The 18045-nt window shown below is 28.4% G+C and overlaps 1 protein-coding gene across 1 annotated transcript in view; it reads left to right on the top strand.

Moving 5' to 3' along the window:
* The window catches only part of LOC129988271 (band 4.1-like protein 4), a 98555-nt gene extending 81894 nt beyond the window's left edge, over positions 1-16661 (top strand). The window contains exons 18-24 of the mRNA XM_056096458.1: positions 934-1014; positions 3879-3923; positions 5230-5295; positions 5393-5455; positions 7535-7603; positions 15206-15289; positions 16433-16661. Coding sequence (XP_055952433.1) covers positions 934-1014; positions 3879-3923; positions 5230-5295; positions 5393-5455; positions 7535-7603; positions 15206-15289; positions 16433-16568 — 544 coding nt within the window. The 3' untranslated portion in view covers positions 16569-16661. The remainder of the gene's footprint in view (positions 1-933; positions 1015-3878; positions 3924-5229; positions 5296-5392; positions 5456-7534; positions 7604-15205; positions 15290-16432) is intronic.
* The last annotated feature ends 1384 nt before the right edge of the window (positions 16662-18045 follow it).

Below are 18045 nucleotides of genomic sequence, written 5' to 3'. Positions count from 1 at the left end.
CCTTGATCACCACAGTACAAGACATTAGTATCACACACCACAGTACAAAACCACAAGACATTAGTATTATTGAACCTTTGTAGTCTATACTGAAGAGGGAAGCACGTGATCGCTATCCACCACTATCACCATTATCAAAACTTTCTAATATTTTTCAGGAAGTTTGTTACAATATTTCCTTGGCAAACATACAGAACCTATATTATTCATATCAAGAAGATGAGTACTATTTGTTTTCATACACCGTATTCCCAAGTAAACATGGGTGTTTACTAGGTATTTCCCCATTTTCGTCCACATCTTGTATCTCGCAATCAACAAAATAGGTCAAAGCAATGTTTCTAAAACATACCTAATCAGTCAAACATATTTTAGTTAATTATCAATGCATGACACCTTTTTCATAAAAACAGCTCCATTATATTTTTCTGGTTGGTTTTCTACTAACCACAGCATTATAAGAGTTTTCAACTTCCGTTTAGCAGACTGATGTTTGGATGGGCATTGGCGCTGCAATCAAAGGCATCTTTCGACTAACATCTCTCTGAGAGAGAATGTGTTGTATTTTTAATTTAAAAAGAGGAGAAAATTTTTTAAAGAATACAGAATTAGAACGCCTAAGTAATTTTTAAAATTCCTTGAAGAAAAGAAATGAACTTTACATGCAAATCCATGAACTTTCTATTCTAATTGCAAAATGAAATAAAAATTAGAAAGCATGCAATAAACTGTAAAAATATAAAAATTTTACGCAAAACTTATACATATTTGATTACAAAATAATAATCCTTCACATATAATTTCAACTATTATAAGATTCATACAGGAATTCAATTTTTGCTCTCATTTATATTTCATGGCATATCCTGAGCTTATATTTATACATTTTGTATTAAAAATGATAATGACTATACTTTTTTTTTCATCCCTCAGTCGAAGGTCGGAATACCGCCTCGTGGAATCAGAATCTCAGTGGCGGAAAATACAAGAGCAGCGTAAGGAACACGACACTGCGTAAGTCGCTACTTTCTGTATTTTCATTGAATATAAGTCTTCGTTTTAGCTTATGCGATGTATTTTAGAGTAATAACAGTAATCCTCAAACAATATTTGACCTCGTGACTCAGATGAATTTTGATTTCTTAAACTGATCTCTGAGCGCCAATGGGCTGATGGCACTCCAAAATGTGTTTTCAGCGAAATAAAAAAGTCTGAAATGGCATTGCATGGATTGTAAAGTAATATATAATCTAACTTATATTCTGCCAAATGCTATTCCAATGCTTAATCGTGCCAGTTGAATCTTCATACAGTTACAGAGCAGAAGTTTCTGACTTTAGGAAGACTAGAAAACTAGTAAATCTTTAGGAAAGAAGATTGGAGAGACTGCCCGAAATGATTCGACATGAATGTATAGATGGAAGAAACGACAACGTTCATTACTACCACCCCAGTGGCGTAGAGTCCCCGTGAATTCACTTATTTCTGGCAAGAAGTAGAAGGATAATTTTTGGAGTTATAGCTCTCCATCCATGTGCATTGTAAAAACGATACTAGTGTGGTGAAGCCTTATAAGCCGGATAACAGCTACGAGACACGAGTGATTACTTTTATCTTGTGGCCTTGGCTCGGCTGCGAACCCAAACATTGCGAGTGCGGTCCTCGCTATCTTCAATAGATACACTAGTAAGTGCAGCAAGCTGGGAAAATGAAGTTAGAGTTAAATTAATAATCTTTATACCAAAAATCAATGATCTGTTTCAAGTTTAGACTAAATTTACCAACGTGAAGAAGTGCTTTATGCTAGTGCAATTTGATTTGTTTTCACATTGATCTTCGAAATTATTAAAAAAGACAGGAAACATTAAAAAAATTGATTTTTTTTTCAATTTTAGACTAATAAAATGGGGAACATTTCACTCATTGCAGAAATGTGTAATTTGTATAGTTCTGAAAAGTCGAGAATCTATAAATTATCATTTAACATTGAATCTAACCGAAGGTTTTATCATAGAAAGATAGTGTTTTGATATTTTCTAAAAACATTTTTTTTTTCAAATTTCGGTACGCATAAAACATATTCTATTCATTACAATCCTATGAATTTCTTATGCAACAGTTTCACTAATATTATGCATCTGCTAAACCTATTTTTATTTACTCTCCGCAATAGTATTAATCTTTACAATTAATTTATCATGCAAAATATAATATATAAGATTTTCAAATTGTACGACATTCAATATTTTTTGAAATTTTTGTTAATAGCATATTTATATTAAAATAAGTTTACTGCAGTTATTAAACCTAAGCTCATATATTGTGGTAATTTTGGAGTAATTTTATGTAGAATTATTTTTTCTAAGAGTATTGATTTATTATTATTATTTCTAAGAGTAATTACCGATTTGTGTTTAAGAGCTTGAAAATTCTCTCAGCACAATACATATTCGATTTGCCATAAAAGAACAAATATTTTAAGAGAGAAATATTCTCCTACTGTTTTATAATTAAAATAAGCAATTCGTTTTATATGCCTTAAATTTTCCATGAGATATAAAATTGACTTACAAAAAGATTCCCTTTATTTACTTTCTAAATAAAGAAATTTTAACAATTTTCATTGTTAAGAACGTCCCAGTTTTATTTAGAAAAGTTTCATAATATTCTTATTGTCGTTCAACAGAAATATTCTATCACTTTGAACTATCGAATTTAAGTACTGCACACTGTTACTTAACTCCAAACATATATAGGCATTTATTATTATTATTTTATTTGTAAATGCCTTCACAATCCGTCAGAAAAATATATAATAAATAAATATTTCTTTTATTAATAAATTTAAAATGTATTATTTAAGTTTAAAAAGAAACTGAGATTATTAAATGTTTTAGAAGTTTATTATGTGAAGAAATGTTTTAGAAGATTATTAAAGAAATGTTTAGAAGATTATGTGAAGAAATGTTTTAGAAGATTATTAAATGAGATTATTAATGTTTTAGAAGCGGAAAATATTGTTTATGCGAATAGTGTTTTTCAAAATTATTTTTTGAAAGCACCGCAATTACAAAAGTAAATATTTCTAGCGTCGATTCATCAAATTGAAAAGCTATTTTGAATGCTTTTAAGAGAATTTCATTGATCTTAATCGAGCACCTTTGCCTACTTAATACTTGTTCTCAACCATTAATGACTACCTGCTATTAGTTATATATTTGCATAGAAGTTTACAAAACATTCAAGTGTCTAATAATTTGGAAAAAAATGAATTTAGAGAAATTTCCGTGGCCCCTGTGTTTATGGAAATAAATTTAAATACACAATAAAATTAAACTGAAATTTTAAAGAAAACGCTTTTGTAATGATGCAGTTTTATCAATCGGCAAATTAGCGATATAAGAAATAAATGTTTTGTTGTTGCTTACGGCACTTTATAAGCTCTCTGACAGATCTGTCAGTGATTTGAGCCGAGTGAGCGTCTCCTGTTTTTTCAGTAGCTCCAACTAGTGACAAGAGTACGACTTAGCTATTTTATGTGTCACTTTCGCTTGCACAACCCCTTTTTACAAGAGGGCACATTCACACACCTCACAAATAGAACACAGAAGAAAATGAACAACCATGAACAAGAACAGAAATAAACCTGGGACGCCCAAATGATGGGGAAGACGCGCTACCCCTATGCCAGGACGCCGGCATAAATGTTTTACTATTTAATAATATTTCGTTTAATTTTAATGGTAATTCATTCGAAAAACATTTTAAGAATTTCTTTCCTTGTGCATTTTCACATGCAAAAAAAAAGAAAAAAAATTTGATTATACCTTAATATTTATTTCCCTCCTAAGCTTAATATTGTTCTTTTACTTCCACAGGCTGCAGAGTGCCGTCGTCAGGGATTTGTCAGGAAGGAAAAGCGGGTGAGTGCATATTTTTTAAATCTAAAATACGCACGTGCTCAACACACACACAAACAAAACAAAAACAAAAAACCCTGCATATCCTGTAGATTTTCCGAAAAAGAATTTTACATTTTGAAAATTTTACTTTGTAAGAATAGTGAAACGATAATCATGGTACTTATGATTTTCGGTAAGTTTCATAAGCACTCACATGATTGTCCAAATTAAATATTCGTGTTAATTAAATGTTCAAACTGCAAATGAATCGAATCTCATAATTGTAGACGATGTCCTTCTGTAGGCGATGAATTTGTATCCGATGACAATCGATCCCAAATTTACAACACTAAGATGCCATTAAGATTACGCAATGTCCTTTCGTTGATAGAAAATTTGAGTCCTAGAATAATGGATTCCAAGCTTACAATAATGAAGTTTTGAAGGTTGGTGATGAACTTCAAATGCTTTCGTAAGAGTGAATCAGATATTCATTACAATTTAGATATAGAGACATGTCTGCCCAATCCATCTGATAAGTATTCTTCTTCTCAACATGACATTGACTCACTGATCTCTTTGAGGACAAGCATCCATGTCCATAAAAAAGTATCGAGTTCCGAATGTGTTCCTGAAAAGCCAAAGTAAGATCTTTAACACGGGCAATGTCATTACTCACGTTTGATATTTGAATCATCTATCAAATCATACGATCCCTCCTTTGCTCTCTCTTAATTATAGTAGAAAAGAGGAAATTTAGATAGACAGATCATTTAAATAGATGGTTCTGTACAATTAGATAATAGGTGTGAATCACATGCGAGTCACATGGTAGTCAACGTATTAAATGATCCTTTTATCTCTCAGTATTCAAAAAAATCTGCATACTGAATAGAGAAGAAATCTAGATCACTATACACTAAGGAATATAATTTTTTAAAATTATATGTAATAAGTAAAATGAGAAGAAAAATCTAATTATTTCAATATTGATAAAAAATTTTAATCATTTCTTAAAATTTCTTATCAACACGATGAGTTACTGAGGTCTGATGATGAAAGACTAAAGTATTTATCATTCATTTAAAAATACTTTCACTCATCCTTTTACAATTTTTGTTTTAACTTAAGAATACATGTAATTGATGTTTAATATATCTTCCTTATAATAAAATTTCAAAATGCAGTTTCAGCCTACGTCTTTCTGAAAAAACGATGTTAAGCTGTAAATATTTTGCATATACAAAAAAAATGTGATTTATAAGTTTAAGGCACAAAGTTTCACAATATTTAAAAACGATCAATTATAAGAATGATACCTTTCTAGGTATGTGAATTCAGGAGCCGATACTGAATCAGAAGCACCCCCTAAACACAGGAAGAAGCACAGAAGGTAAGAGATGCGCTAACTTTTATGCCTTTCACGCAATTTTAAGAAACTATCCTTGAACAAGTTCATGAATTCATGAACCGATTCTCTTTTCTTGCAGGCGTAGTCGTTCTGGATCTCGTTCCCCAGAAGCTTTACCACGAGAAGTTAAAAAACACCTCAAGTAAGTCGCGGGTTTTTATATTGAAATGAGGCTCAAATTCTGATCTCACATGATATGCTGAAACAATGACTGGGTGCAATAAGAAGTAATGTGACCTCATCGAAATGGCGTAATACTTGGAAAATAGGAGTAGGAAAGGGAATGGGACAACAATTCATCTTGAATCCGTTTTGTTGTTATTGTTTTTCAATCTTGTTCTGCCCTTTAAGATATCCTTGTCATCTGATTATGGACTGTTCTTCGTAAGCGATTGTCCAAACGTAAATGTAGCTTAAATAGTTATTTTCCTTACTGCTTTTCATAAATGCGGTGTTCTTCAAGAATTTTTATAGGAATTTTATTTTTAGTTTCATCCTTTTCTGTGTTATTACTTACGAGTTCACCAACTGATATACTTTGCTTCCAATGACTGAATGAAATTATTTTCATGTTTTTTTTATTAAAGAGATTATCTATTTAATCAACAATTATGAAATTTTTATTAATAATTTGCTTATTTTTCAATGTTTATAAGCAAACTTTGAACTTGTAAAAACTATTTAAAGAGAAAATTTAAAACTATCAAATAAATCAGTATATTAAATATTTATTATATAAAATTTTCTCATATAAAATATTTCACTCTATGTAAATTTTTTCCATTGCCTGTATCTTTATACTTAACCGTATATTAAAAACTCTGTTTCACCAAAGATATGTTCTGTTATGTTCACACACACAAAAAAAAGCAATTCCACAAAGAATGGTGCAAAAATAAGTTAAAAATTAAAAAAACCTTAAAAGAAAGTAATCTTTTGAATTAATTTTGAAGTAATATCAAAATAATTTTCAGGTTAAACATTTTTACTTTCTCTTATACGAAGTATAGAGAAAGCATTTTAATCGTCAAATCAATCATATTCGAGATTCTATGAATATCTACGCTTTAGACCTCCCCAATTTCGAAGAACAAATTTTTTGTAGATTAGTTCGTCTGTCTGCCTTCCATTTTTATCTGTCTGTTTGTGACAAAGAAAACTCAAAAACTCTTTGAGTTATTTTGATACATGGTCTTTAGACCAAATTCATAAATATCCATTAAATTGTGAGCGAAATTCATTCAGAAGTTCGTCTGTTCGGCTATACGGATATAAATTAAAATAATAACTACAAAACGAAAAGAATTAAATGGGTAAAATTTCGTATGCATATTTAACATCTAAAGGCTAGATATCTATGAAATATGGAGTCAAATCCGTCAAGAGGCTGTCTTTCTGTCGGTTTGTACTTTCACAAACATATAAACGCGATAACGCAAAAACACAGTGACTTAAATATATCAAATTTGGTATATGAATTTGTGATTACAATTGTGGTTTTGTGGTTAATTTTGGTTTCAATTGCTTGGGAAAAAATATTACTTAAATAAATTTAATTGTCGTATATTATTAGACACATACCAATGATTAAACGATAAAAAAATCTCTAGGGGTCATGTGATAGAATAAATAAAAATGCTAAATTCGCTGAAAATATCAATATTTCGTAACTATTGTTCACCAATATCATGTAAGGCATTCGTGACCTTTACCCAAGGTTTACCTTTTATACGGTGTGAGAGATATAATACACTTATTAGAGAATATTTAAGAACCTTTTGGTTAAATCGCTCCAGCTGGTTTAGATTTCAGTGAGAAAGAATAAATCTTAATGAAATATTCTTTTTCTCATGTTTTTACTATTTTAAATTTATTTTACTTTACAAATCTGGGGTATGATTGTGCAATATAGCGTTTGTGCAATGAAAAAATAGTTTTTAATTAATAAAAATATTAATCATTTAATTAATTCTCATTGTATTTTTTGTAAGCTTTCTTCTTCTTCACAATATTTGTGAATGAAATTGGAAGAATAATTTGATCAATAAATTGCCTTTCTATAAGGATAAAAATATTTATATATTTCAATTTTATTTATATAGATTGATATATGCCTTCATATTTTCATATATTCACTTATACTTTTCTTGATGCATTTTTGAAACCATCTGTTGTCACGATCTAATTTTTTTGTAATCTAATTGAATGCATCTCATTTCAGGTATCATCTGGAAGATCCTTCCAACATGACAGAAGAGGAGAAGCGTCAAATAAGATATACAAGAGTAGAGTTAGTATTATTTTCATAATCTTATTGGCAGCTGCATATAAATCATATCTCATTTGTTTTAAAAACCAAAGATATTCGAAATAACTGTATTATCGCTATGAATTGAAGTGAATAAACATCAAAATATAACAAAACCTACGGGCAATTCTGTACTTAGAGAGAAATAACACGTGATTTCGCGATTTTCAGGGTTGTAGAAAGATTTCTATAAGCACAATTGAAATGACACTATAAAAAAAATAAAGTATCTTCAGTTTTAAAGGAAAATTTTATGATACATCATTTTGACTGACGAAGTTTCATATTTTATTAATCCTTTTTATGTATAAAATTTTTGAACTAATTTTTTTGTTGACTAAGTTATTTTTAAATGAAATGGATCCTATTGAAGGCTAAAAAATATATAATGATATAATGCGCAACTCTCTTCTCATTAAATTGTTACAGATTATCTATCTATCTATATATATATATATACACAAGTCTAATGTGCATGGCACAGAAATTTCTCTTATTACATATTGTCGGTTGGCAATAATCAAATGTAATTAAACTGCTATACGAAAGTTTCAAAGTGCTTTATCAAACGTTTATAAAACTTTACTTCAATGATTTGCTAATTAATGACATTGTAAATTTCAATAGAAATGCTTTAGGAAATTAGGAAGCAGACGTCGAACAAAATATAACCAAGTGCGAAAATTGCCTTAGCCCTTACAAAATGAGTAATTGCTATAACTTATCTATAGAAATTGACTATCATATCTTCCAAAACTATTATCTCACGAAATTGTTTTTGCACTAAAAACTCAAAAACTTATCTTTTTTATAATATCAGTTTCACCTCTGTCTAATATTTTCTATATTTTTAATGATTTTTTTGTTATGTAATACACAATTTGGGACAATTAGTTCTTAATATTATTAAAAAATTCAAATTCAGCCATCAATATATTCAATCGCATGCTTTCATCAATATTAAAATTAAAATTAATAAAGATGCTTTCTTTGGAAATTTTTTCTGAAATAGAATTGTAATTTTCACTTTTATTTCATAATATATACATTTTTTAAGTTGCTGGCATTATAATTTGTTTTGATTTATTCAATTAAATTCGGGTTCTCCGGTCTTATCAAATGATGAGGTGAATTTTAAAATTATATATGTATTACACATTAATATTGAACAACCTAAAAAGTCAATAATTTGGATGAAATGCTGTTTTTGCAATTTACAACCTAAATTCGGTCCAATCAATTTTCTGTGTTTTCAAATTTATATTTGCAAAAAAAAAAAAAAGCATTTAAGTGAATCATTATTTCATAATAAATAAAAATATCCATTCTGAGAATTTAATAATTTTTGTAAAATGATTGAACCACGGTATCTTAAATCATTCCTTTCTTTATTACTATGTAACGAATAAATAAATTTAAATCATACCATCAAAAGTTTTTGTAACCCAAAATTGTCTTTCTCCTATTTATTACGATATTGTATTTGTAGTATAAAAAAAGAAAAAGAAAATAAGCTAAACTTTAATTACATATTTCAATAGTCATCTTCCCTTTCTAATTTTATTATCAAAAGATAAAAAATTATTGAAAAATGTTATTGGCACCACTCCGTGGTGCAGTTTGTTAGAAAACTACCTGTCTTCAGAGGAGCAAATATGAAAAATTTTAAGCTAACCGAATTCACAAATCATTGATTCTTAAGTGAACATTTGCATCTAGTAATAAGAACAATCGAAAAAAATAGTAATATTCTTCAAATAAATAATAACTGAATTGAATAATAATGTTCTTAGAATTTTTTGATAGAATCTAGTAATTGAAATATAAAAATATTATACGTTAACCGAATTCACAAATCATTGATTCTTAATAGAACATCTGCATCTGGTAATAAGAATAGCTTAGATGAAGAGCACTATTCCTCAAATAAACAAGAATTGAATTGAATAAAAATTTTCTTAGAATATTTTGATAGAATCTAGTTGTAGAAATATGAAAATATTCTACGCGAACCGCATTCACAAATCATTGATTCTTAATAGAACATCTGCATCTGGTAATAAGAATAGCTTAGATGAAGAGCACTATTCCTCAAATAAACAAGAATTGAATTGAATAAAAATTTTCTTAGAATATTTTGATAGAATCTAGTTGTAGAAATATGAAAATATTCTACGCGAACCGCATTCACAAATCATTGATTCTTAATAGAACATCTGCATCTGGTAATAAGAATAGCTTAGATGAAGAGCACTATTCCTCAAATAAACAAGAATTGAATTGAATAAAAATTTTCTTAGAATATTTTGATAGAATCTAGTTGTAGAAATATGAAAATATTCTACGCGAACCGCATTCACAAATCATTGATTCTTAATAGAACATCTGCATCTGGTAATAAGAATAGCTTAGATGAAGAGCACTATTCCTCAAATAAACAAGAATTGAATTGAATAAAAATTTTCTTAGAATATTTTGATAGAATCTAGTTGTAGAAATATGAAAATATTCTACGCGAACCGCATTCACAAATCATTGATTCTTAATAGAACATCTGCATCTGGTAATAAGAATAGCTTAGATGAAGAGCACTATTCCTCAAATAAACAAGAATTGAATTGAATAAAAATTTTCTTAGAATATTTTGATAGAATCTAGTTGTAGAAATATGAAAATATTCTACGCGAACCGCATTCACAAATCATTGATTCTTAATAGAACATCTGCATCTGGTAATAAGAATAGCTTAGATGAAGAGCACTATTCCTCAAATAAACAAGAATTGAATTGAATAAAAATTTTCTTAGAATATTTTGATAGAATCTAGTTGTAGAAATATGAAAATATTCTACGCGAACCGCATTCACAAATCATTGATTCTTAATAGAACATCTGCATCTGGTAATAAGAATAGCTTAGATGAAGAGCACTATTCCTCAAATAAACAAGAATTGAATTGAATAAAAATTTTCTTAGAATATTTTGATAGAATCTAGTTGTAGAAATATGAAAATATTCTACGCGAACCGCATTCACAAATCATTGATTCTTAATAGAACATCTGCATCTGGTAATAAGAATAGCTTAGATGAAGAGCACTATTCCTCAAATAAACAAGAATTGAATTGAATAAAAATTTTCTTAGAATATTTTGATAGAATCTAGTTGTAGAAATATGAAAATATTCTACGCGAACCGCATTCACAAATCATTGATTCTTAATAGAACATCTGCATCTGGTAATAAGAATAGCTTAGATGAAGAGCACTATTCCTCAAATAAACAAGAATTGAATTGAATAAAAATTTTCTTAGAATATTTTGATAGAATCTAGTTGTAGAAATATGAAAATATTCTACGCGAACCGCATTCACAAATCATTGATTCTTAATAGAACATCTGCATCTGGTAATAAGAATAGCTTAGATGAAGAGCACTATTCCTCAAATAAACAAGAATTGAATTGAATAAAAATTTTCTTAGAATATTTTGATAGAATCTAGTTGTAGAAATATGAAAATATTCTACGCGAACCGCATTCACAAATCATTGATTCTTAATAGAACATCTGCATCTGGTAATAAGAATAGCTTAGATGAAGAGCACTATTCCTCAAATAAACAAGAATTGAATTGAATAAAAATTTTCTTAGAATATTTTGATAGAATCTAGTTGTAGAAATATGAAAATATTCTACGCGAACCGCATTCACAAATCATTGATTCTTAATAGAACATCTGCATCTGGTAATAAGAATAGCTTAGATGAAGAGCACTATTCCTCAAATAAACAAGAATTGAATTGAATAAAAATTTTCTTAGAATATTTTGATAGAATCTAGTTGTAGAAATATGAAAATATTCTACGCGAACCGCATTCACAAATCATTGATTCTTAATAGAACATCTGCATCTGGTAATAAGAATAGCTTAGATGAAGAGCACTATTCCTCAAATAAACAAGAATTGAATTGAATAAAAATTTTCTTAGAATATTTTGATAGAATCTAGTTGTAGAAATATGAAAATATTCTACGCGAACCGCATTCACAAATCATTGATTCTTAATAGAACATCTGCATCTGGTAATAAGAATAGCTTAGATGAAGAGCACTATTCCTCAAATAAACAAGAATTGAATTGAATAAAAATTTTCTTAGAATATTTTGATAGAATCTAGTTGTAGAAATATGAAAATATTCTACGCGAACCGCATTCACAAATCATTGATTCTTAATAGAACATCTGCATCTGGTAATAAGAATAGCTTAGATGAAGAGCACTATTCCTCAAATAAACAAGAATTGAATTGAATAAAAATTTTCTTAGAATATTTTGATAGAATCTAGTTGTAGAAATATGAAAATATTCTACGCGAACCGCATTCACAAATCATTGATTCTTAATAGAACATCTGCATCTGGTAATAAGAATAGCTTAGATGAAGAGCACTATTCCTCAAATAAACAAGAATTGAATTGAATAAAAATTTTCTTAGAATATTTTGATAGAATCTAGTTGTAGAAATATGAAAATATTCTACGCGAACCGCATTCACAAATCATTGATTCTTAATAGAACATCTGCATCTGGTAATAAGAATAGCTTAGATGAAGAGCACTATTCCTCAAATAAACAAGAATTGAATTGAATAAAAATTTTCTTAGAATATTTTGATAGAATCTAGTTGTAGAAATATGAAAATATTCTACGCGAACCGCATTCACAAATCATTGATTCTTAATAGAACATCTGCATCTGGTAATAAGAATAGCTTAGATGAAGAGCACTATTCCTCAAATAAACAAGAATTGAATTGAATAAAAATTTTCTTAGAATATTTTGATAGAATCTAGTTGTAGAAATATGAAAATATTCTACGCGAACCGCATTCACAAATCATTGATTCTTAATAGAACATCTGCATCTGGTAATAAGAATAGCTTAGATGAAGAGCACTATTCCTCAAATAAACAAGAATTGAATTGAATAAAAATTTTCTTAGAATATTTTGATAGAATCTAGTTGTAGAAATATGAAAATATTCTACGCGAACCGCATTCACAAATCATTGATTCTTAATAGAACATCTGCATCTGGTAATAAGAATAGCTTAGATGAAGAGCACTATTCCTCAAATAAACAAGAATTGAATTGAATAAAAATTTTCTTAGAATATTTTGATAGAATCTAGTTGTAGAAATATGAAAATATTCTACGCGAACCGCATTCACAAATCATTGATTCTTAATAGAACATCTGCATCTGGTAATAAGAATAGCTTAGATGAAGAGCACTATTCCTCAAATAAACAAGAATTGAATTGAATAAAAATTTTCTTAGAATATTTTGATAGAATCTAGTTGTAGAAATATGAAAATATTCTACGCGAACCGCATTCACAAATCATTGATTCTTAATAGAACATCTGCATCTGGTAATAAGAATAGCTTAGATGAAGAGCACTATTCCTCAAATAAACAAGAATTGAATTGAATAAAAATTTTCTTAGAATATTTTGATAGAATCTAGTTGTAGAAATATGAAAATATTCTACGCGAACCGCATTCACAAATCATTGATTCTTAATAGAACATCTGCATCTGGTAATAAGAATAGCTTAGATGAAGAGCACTATTCCTCAAATAAACAAGAATTGAATTGAATAAAAATTTTCTTAGAATATTTTGATAGAATCTAGTTGTAGAAATATGAAAATATTCTACGCGAACCGCATTCACAAATCATTGATTCTTAATAGAACATCTGCATCTGGTAATAAGAATAGCTTAGATGAAGAGCACTATTCCTCAAATAAACAAGAATTGAATTGAATAAAAATTTTCTTAGAATATTTTGATAGAATCTAGTTGTAGAAATATGAAAATATTTTACACGAGTCGAATTCATATATCATTGATTCTGAAGTGAACATCTGCATCTGGTAATAAGAATAGCTTAGATGAAGAGCACTATTCCTCAAATAAACAAGAATTGAATTGAATAAAAATGTTCTTAGAATATTTTGATAGAATCTAGTTGTAGAAATATGAAAATATTCTACGCGAACCGCATTCACAAATCATTGATTCTTAATAGAACATCTGCATCTGGTAATAAGAATAGCTTAGATGAAGAGCACTATTCCTCAAATAAACAAGAATTGAATTGAATAAAAATTTTCTTAGAATATTTTGATAGAATCTAGTTGTAGAAATATGAAAATATTCTACGCGAACCGCATTCACAAATCATTGATTCTTAATAGAACATCTGCATCTGGTAATAAGAATAGCTTAGATGAAGAGCACTATTCCTCAAATAAACAAGAATTGAATTGAATAAAAATTTTCTTAGAATATTTTGATAGAATCTAGTTGTAGAAATATGAAAATATTTTACACGAGTCGAATTCATATATCATTGATTCTGAAGTGAACAATTGCATTTGATAATAAAAATAGCCTAGAAAAATTATTATTGTTCCAAAAATAGGTAATAATTGAAATGAATAAAAATATTCTTTCAGTGTTTTGGTAGTAACTTGTTGGAGAAATATATTAATGCTTCGAATGCCTTTCAACTATTCTTTTCTGTTTATAATAAAAATGCATTTAGTAATCATAACTAGTAAATAATGGCCCATAACATTTCACAGAGAAACACAAATTTTCATTGTAGGTAAATATTGTGCAATAATAATTATTTAATATCTCTGTATGTAGAATAAATTCCAATTACTTATTTTCATCGGTAATTTCTATTCAAGAACTACTACATATACACCATATAAGAATGTTTTGAATTAAATGTGCGAATTCTTATTGCTATCAATACGTTTTCCCTAAAGTAATGATTGTTTTGATGTCTTACTCTTGTAAGGATTTCATACATTACCAAGCAAAACTCCACTTTTTCCTATAAAATTTGGATGTCTTAAAATTTTATTCAATGTACCTGATACACTATAAATCAGTATCAACAGAGGAGAAATTGGCTTAGTAAATGGTAGGTACATTACACTTATCATATCCAGAAAATGAAAACCATTTTACTTGTCTATAAAACACAGCCTTTTAATACAGGAAGAAATGTTATTTTATGAAAACTCATTAATTCAATTCTTTAACAAAAGTTTAGAAAATATCATAAAAGTATGCTTGCCCTGTTCTTTGAAGTGTATAATTTATCCTCTGTCACACTGAATATAAAACAAATTACGATTACGCATATGATTATGAAAATGCAAGAGAAATGTGAGCTTCCAATGGTGTAATATTTCGAATTTATTCCTTATTTACACTTGAAAAGATATGAAACAATCCTTTTTTTTTCATTCGAAATTGCAATCATTAATAAAAAGATTAAAAAAATGAACAATTCCTAGCAGTTAAATTTATATGTAATCTAAAATAATATAATTTTAGTGCTACTTTTTATTTAAATTATTTTACATACATTTCTTTATATTGGTGCCAATGATTTCATTTTATTGCATTTGGAAGATTTTTTTTTTTATTTCTAAAGTAGAAATTGCTTATTTATTCATTATTTATTTATTTATTTTTGTCTTTATTTTGCGCAGATCCGAAAAAGAAATTTTCCGCCTTCATTATTCTCCTTCCTCGGGGCGCTTGCGCAGAAGGAAAGTGAGTCCAGCCTCCTCCCGGTAAGTGACACGCGTCTATTGCTTTCTTTCTGAATTATTTGACTTAACCCCTGTTGATCTCTCAATACCATTCCATTCATAAAGCATAATTCTGTGAAATACTATTTATGAGCCATTCAATTATATTTTTATCAGTATTCAATTAAGTATTTTTATCAGAACCGGTATTTTTCAGTTATGCTTTTATAAGTATTATATTCTGTTCGCGTTCAGGCTTCTGAATCTCTCTCTCTCTTTTCAATCTCAATGTTAATTGTAATCTGAATCATAATCTTCCCAATATAATCCGAACCGAGCATTCATTACATATGAGAAATATTACTATCTCACATATATGAACAAAGGTCACTTCACTAATTCAGTGACAGCTCACATTTGAATAAGTCTTTCAGCATAGATTGAAAGTGGAATGCCAGCTCGGATATCTTTCTCATCACCTTATTCCAGCCTGTCTTCAAAAGCTGGTATGAATTTCCAGAAGCATATTGACTGAATGAATGCAATCTATCGATGTGATTCACGATTCAGAAAGTGAAAATCTGATACCCTTAGATGTATTAATCGTTATCTGTTTATAATGTAGTAAGGTAATCGGATCAGCCATCATTTCCTGGAATTCTGCCTTGTTGAAAATTATCATCGTTGCAGAGTTTTTTACTATGAAAAATTAAATTCATTCACTTTACTGAAAATCGACAATTTGTATGGCGATGTTTCATATTGGAAATGTGCATGAGCATTTTGAAAGATGATATATTACATTCTATACATATGTCTAACTTTATTATCATGTGTGTACTTCATTTTTGGTGGCTCCATCTATGGTGGACACTTTAAACTAAATATTTTAAATGAAAAAAAAATGACTAATTAAATTTCAATTAGCAATTACCTTATCAGTCATTTTAGTTCAAGCTTGTGTTTCGAATCTATATAAGAACCGTATGTCTAATCCATAATCCAACATATATTGAAGACTGATATTCCATTGAAATTCCGACATCCTCATATTGATTAATTATAGAAGTTTAGACTGAGTATGGAATTCTGGCTCCAATTTACAAATGCTACTTTCTTTCAAAATTCACCGATGGTCAAATTAATATATTGTTCTATAAAAAGATGGGCATTCTATTTTTGTAGGAACTCTCTGGACATCACGGGCAGGAGTGGCAGAGAAGGGATGCCTCGGAAATCCCTTCCCCGAGGGTCGTCTGCCGAAGTTCTGCCCACCACCGCTCTGAAATCAAACGGACAGATGGGAGAGAGACGGAAGTGACACCACTTGTCAAGTCAATGAAGAGGATCTATTTATTTGTACATTTTCTTTTTGATTATTTGAATAAACTATATACATTTTTCTATTGAAGAACAGGCTTCTTTATCTTTTTTTTTTTTTTTCCGATTTTCGATTACTCCATACGTTATGAAGAACACGCATGGAAAATAATCATGTAAATGTTATAAATCCCTCAACTGCCACGACATTGCTACTTCATTGGTTATTGCAGAAATAATTAATATTCTGTAAGCAAGAAGTAAGAAATGTAATTTTATTTTCAAATATTTCCATTATTTGAAGATAAAATTACTTAAAGTGTAACTTTTATATGCTACTTAATTTTTTAAAAAATATTACTTTTAAATAATTTGTATCTGTATTTATACTAGTAGTGAAGGACAGACGAAATTAAAATAAAAATGTATCCATGAATTTATTAGAAACTTTTATTGGGAGATCATACTTAAAAAAGAGATAATTATTGATTAATAACACCTATGTAGTCTGTGTAAATGAAAACGACTTGGGGTCTTTTATTTAATATCCTTTTTCGGCAGTTCTGCCTCTTTTATTCAATAAATGAAACAGATGTCATTGACAAAAAATATTTTCCAACAAAAAAATGAATTTAAAAAAAACTCTAGGACAATTTTCTTTCAGATTATAAAGATAAAATCCCTTCAAAAAATTATTTAAAAATCAACAATAATTACACTGACCAGTTATTTTATACTAATTACTAATTGGGTTTGTATCTTTCAAATAATTCTTTTAAAGGAAATTTTTGAATTATTATTGAAGACTTTTCATTCCGGTTAAATAAGTAATTTTCCTTCTTTCATCTTTGAATTCGAAATACTGTATTAAAAAATCGAGATTTTAAAAAATGTCTGAAATTTAAAAGGGAAAAAAAGGAGTGAACAAGAAAAGCATTTTCGCAATTATATCTCTAAATCTTTCTAATTTCAATGCGAGAGAATATTATTTTTTAAGAATAACAAATAAAAAATTTCAACGAGTAAAATTCATGAAGTTTAACATGTGATCTGTATTCGAAAATTGTTTATCAATGTGAAATAGTATACCAAATATGGCAATGCTCTTATTCAACACTCATATTCTCAAGCTAATACAGTATCGAACATTGTTGCATATATACTACAACTCCATTAAATGAAAATACTAAGTTAATTACTATACAAACAGAATTAAATATTCTCAAATTTTGTTAATGAATATTAATTGAGATTTGCCTTTGTTTCCAGATTTTTTTTACATAATTTCATTAATTTTTTAATTGAATGTGTGGCACTCATTTTCATTCGTTATGACAAAGGAATTGTTTAAGATTGTTATTATATCTAGATGCTATATTAGTAACTATTAGATCGCATATTATAGATGTGACTCCTATATGAGTAAGTATACAAGAAAGTAATTTTGTTTGTCATTTGATATACTTTTTCTTTAATTT

This window comes from Argiope bruennichi, chromosome 10 (assembly GCF_947563725.1).
Source record: "Argiope bruennichi chromosome 10, qqArgBrue1.1, whole genome shotgun sequence".
NCBI lineage: Eukaryota > Metazoa > Arthropoda > Arachnida > Araneae > Araneidae > Argiope > Argiope bruennichi.
This window is presented reverse-complemented; position numbering and strand designations above follow the sequence as displayed.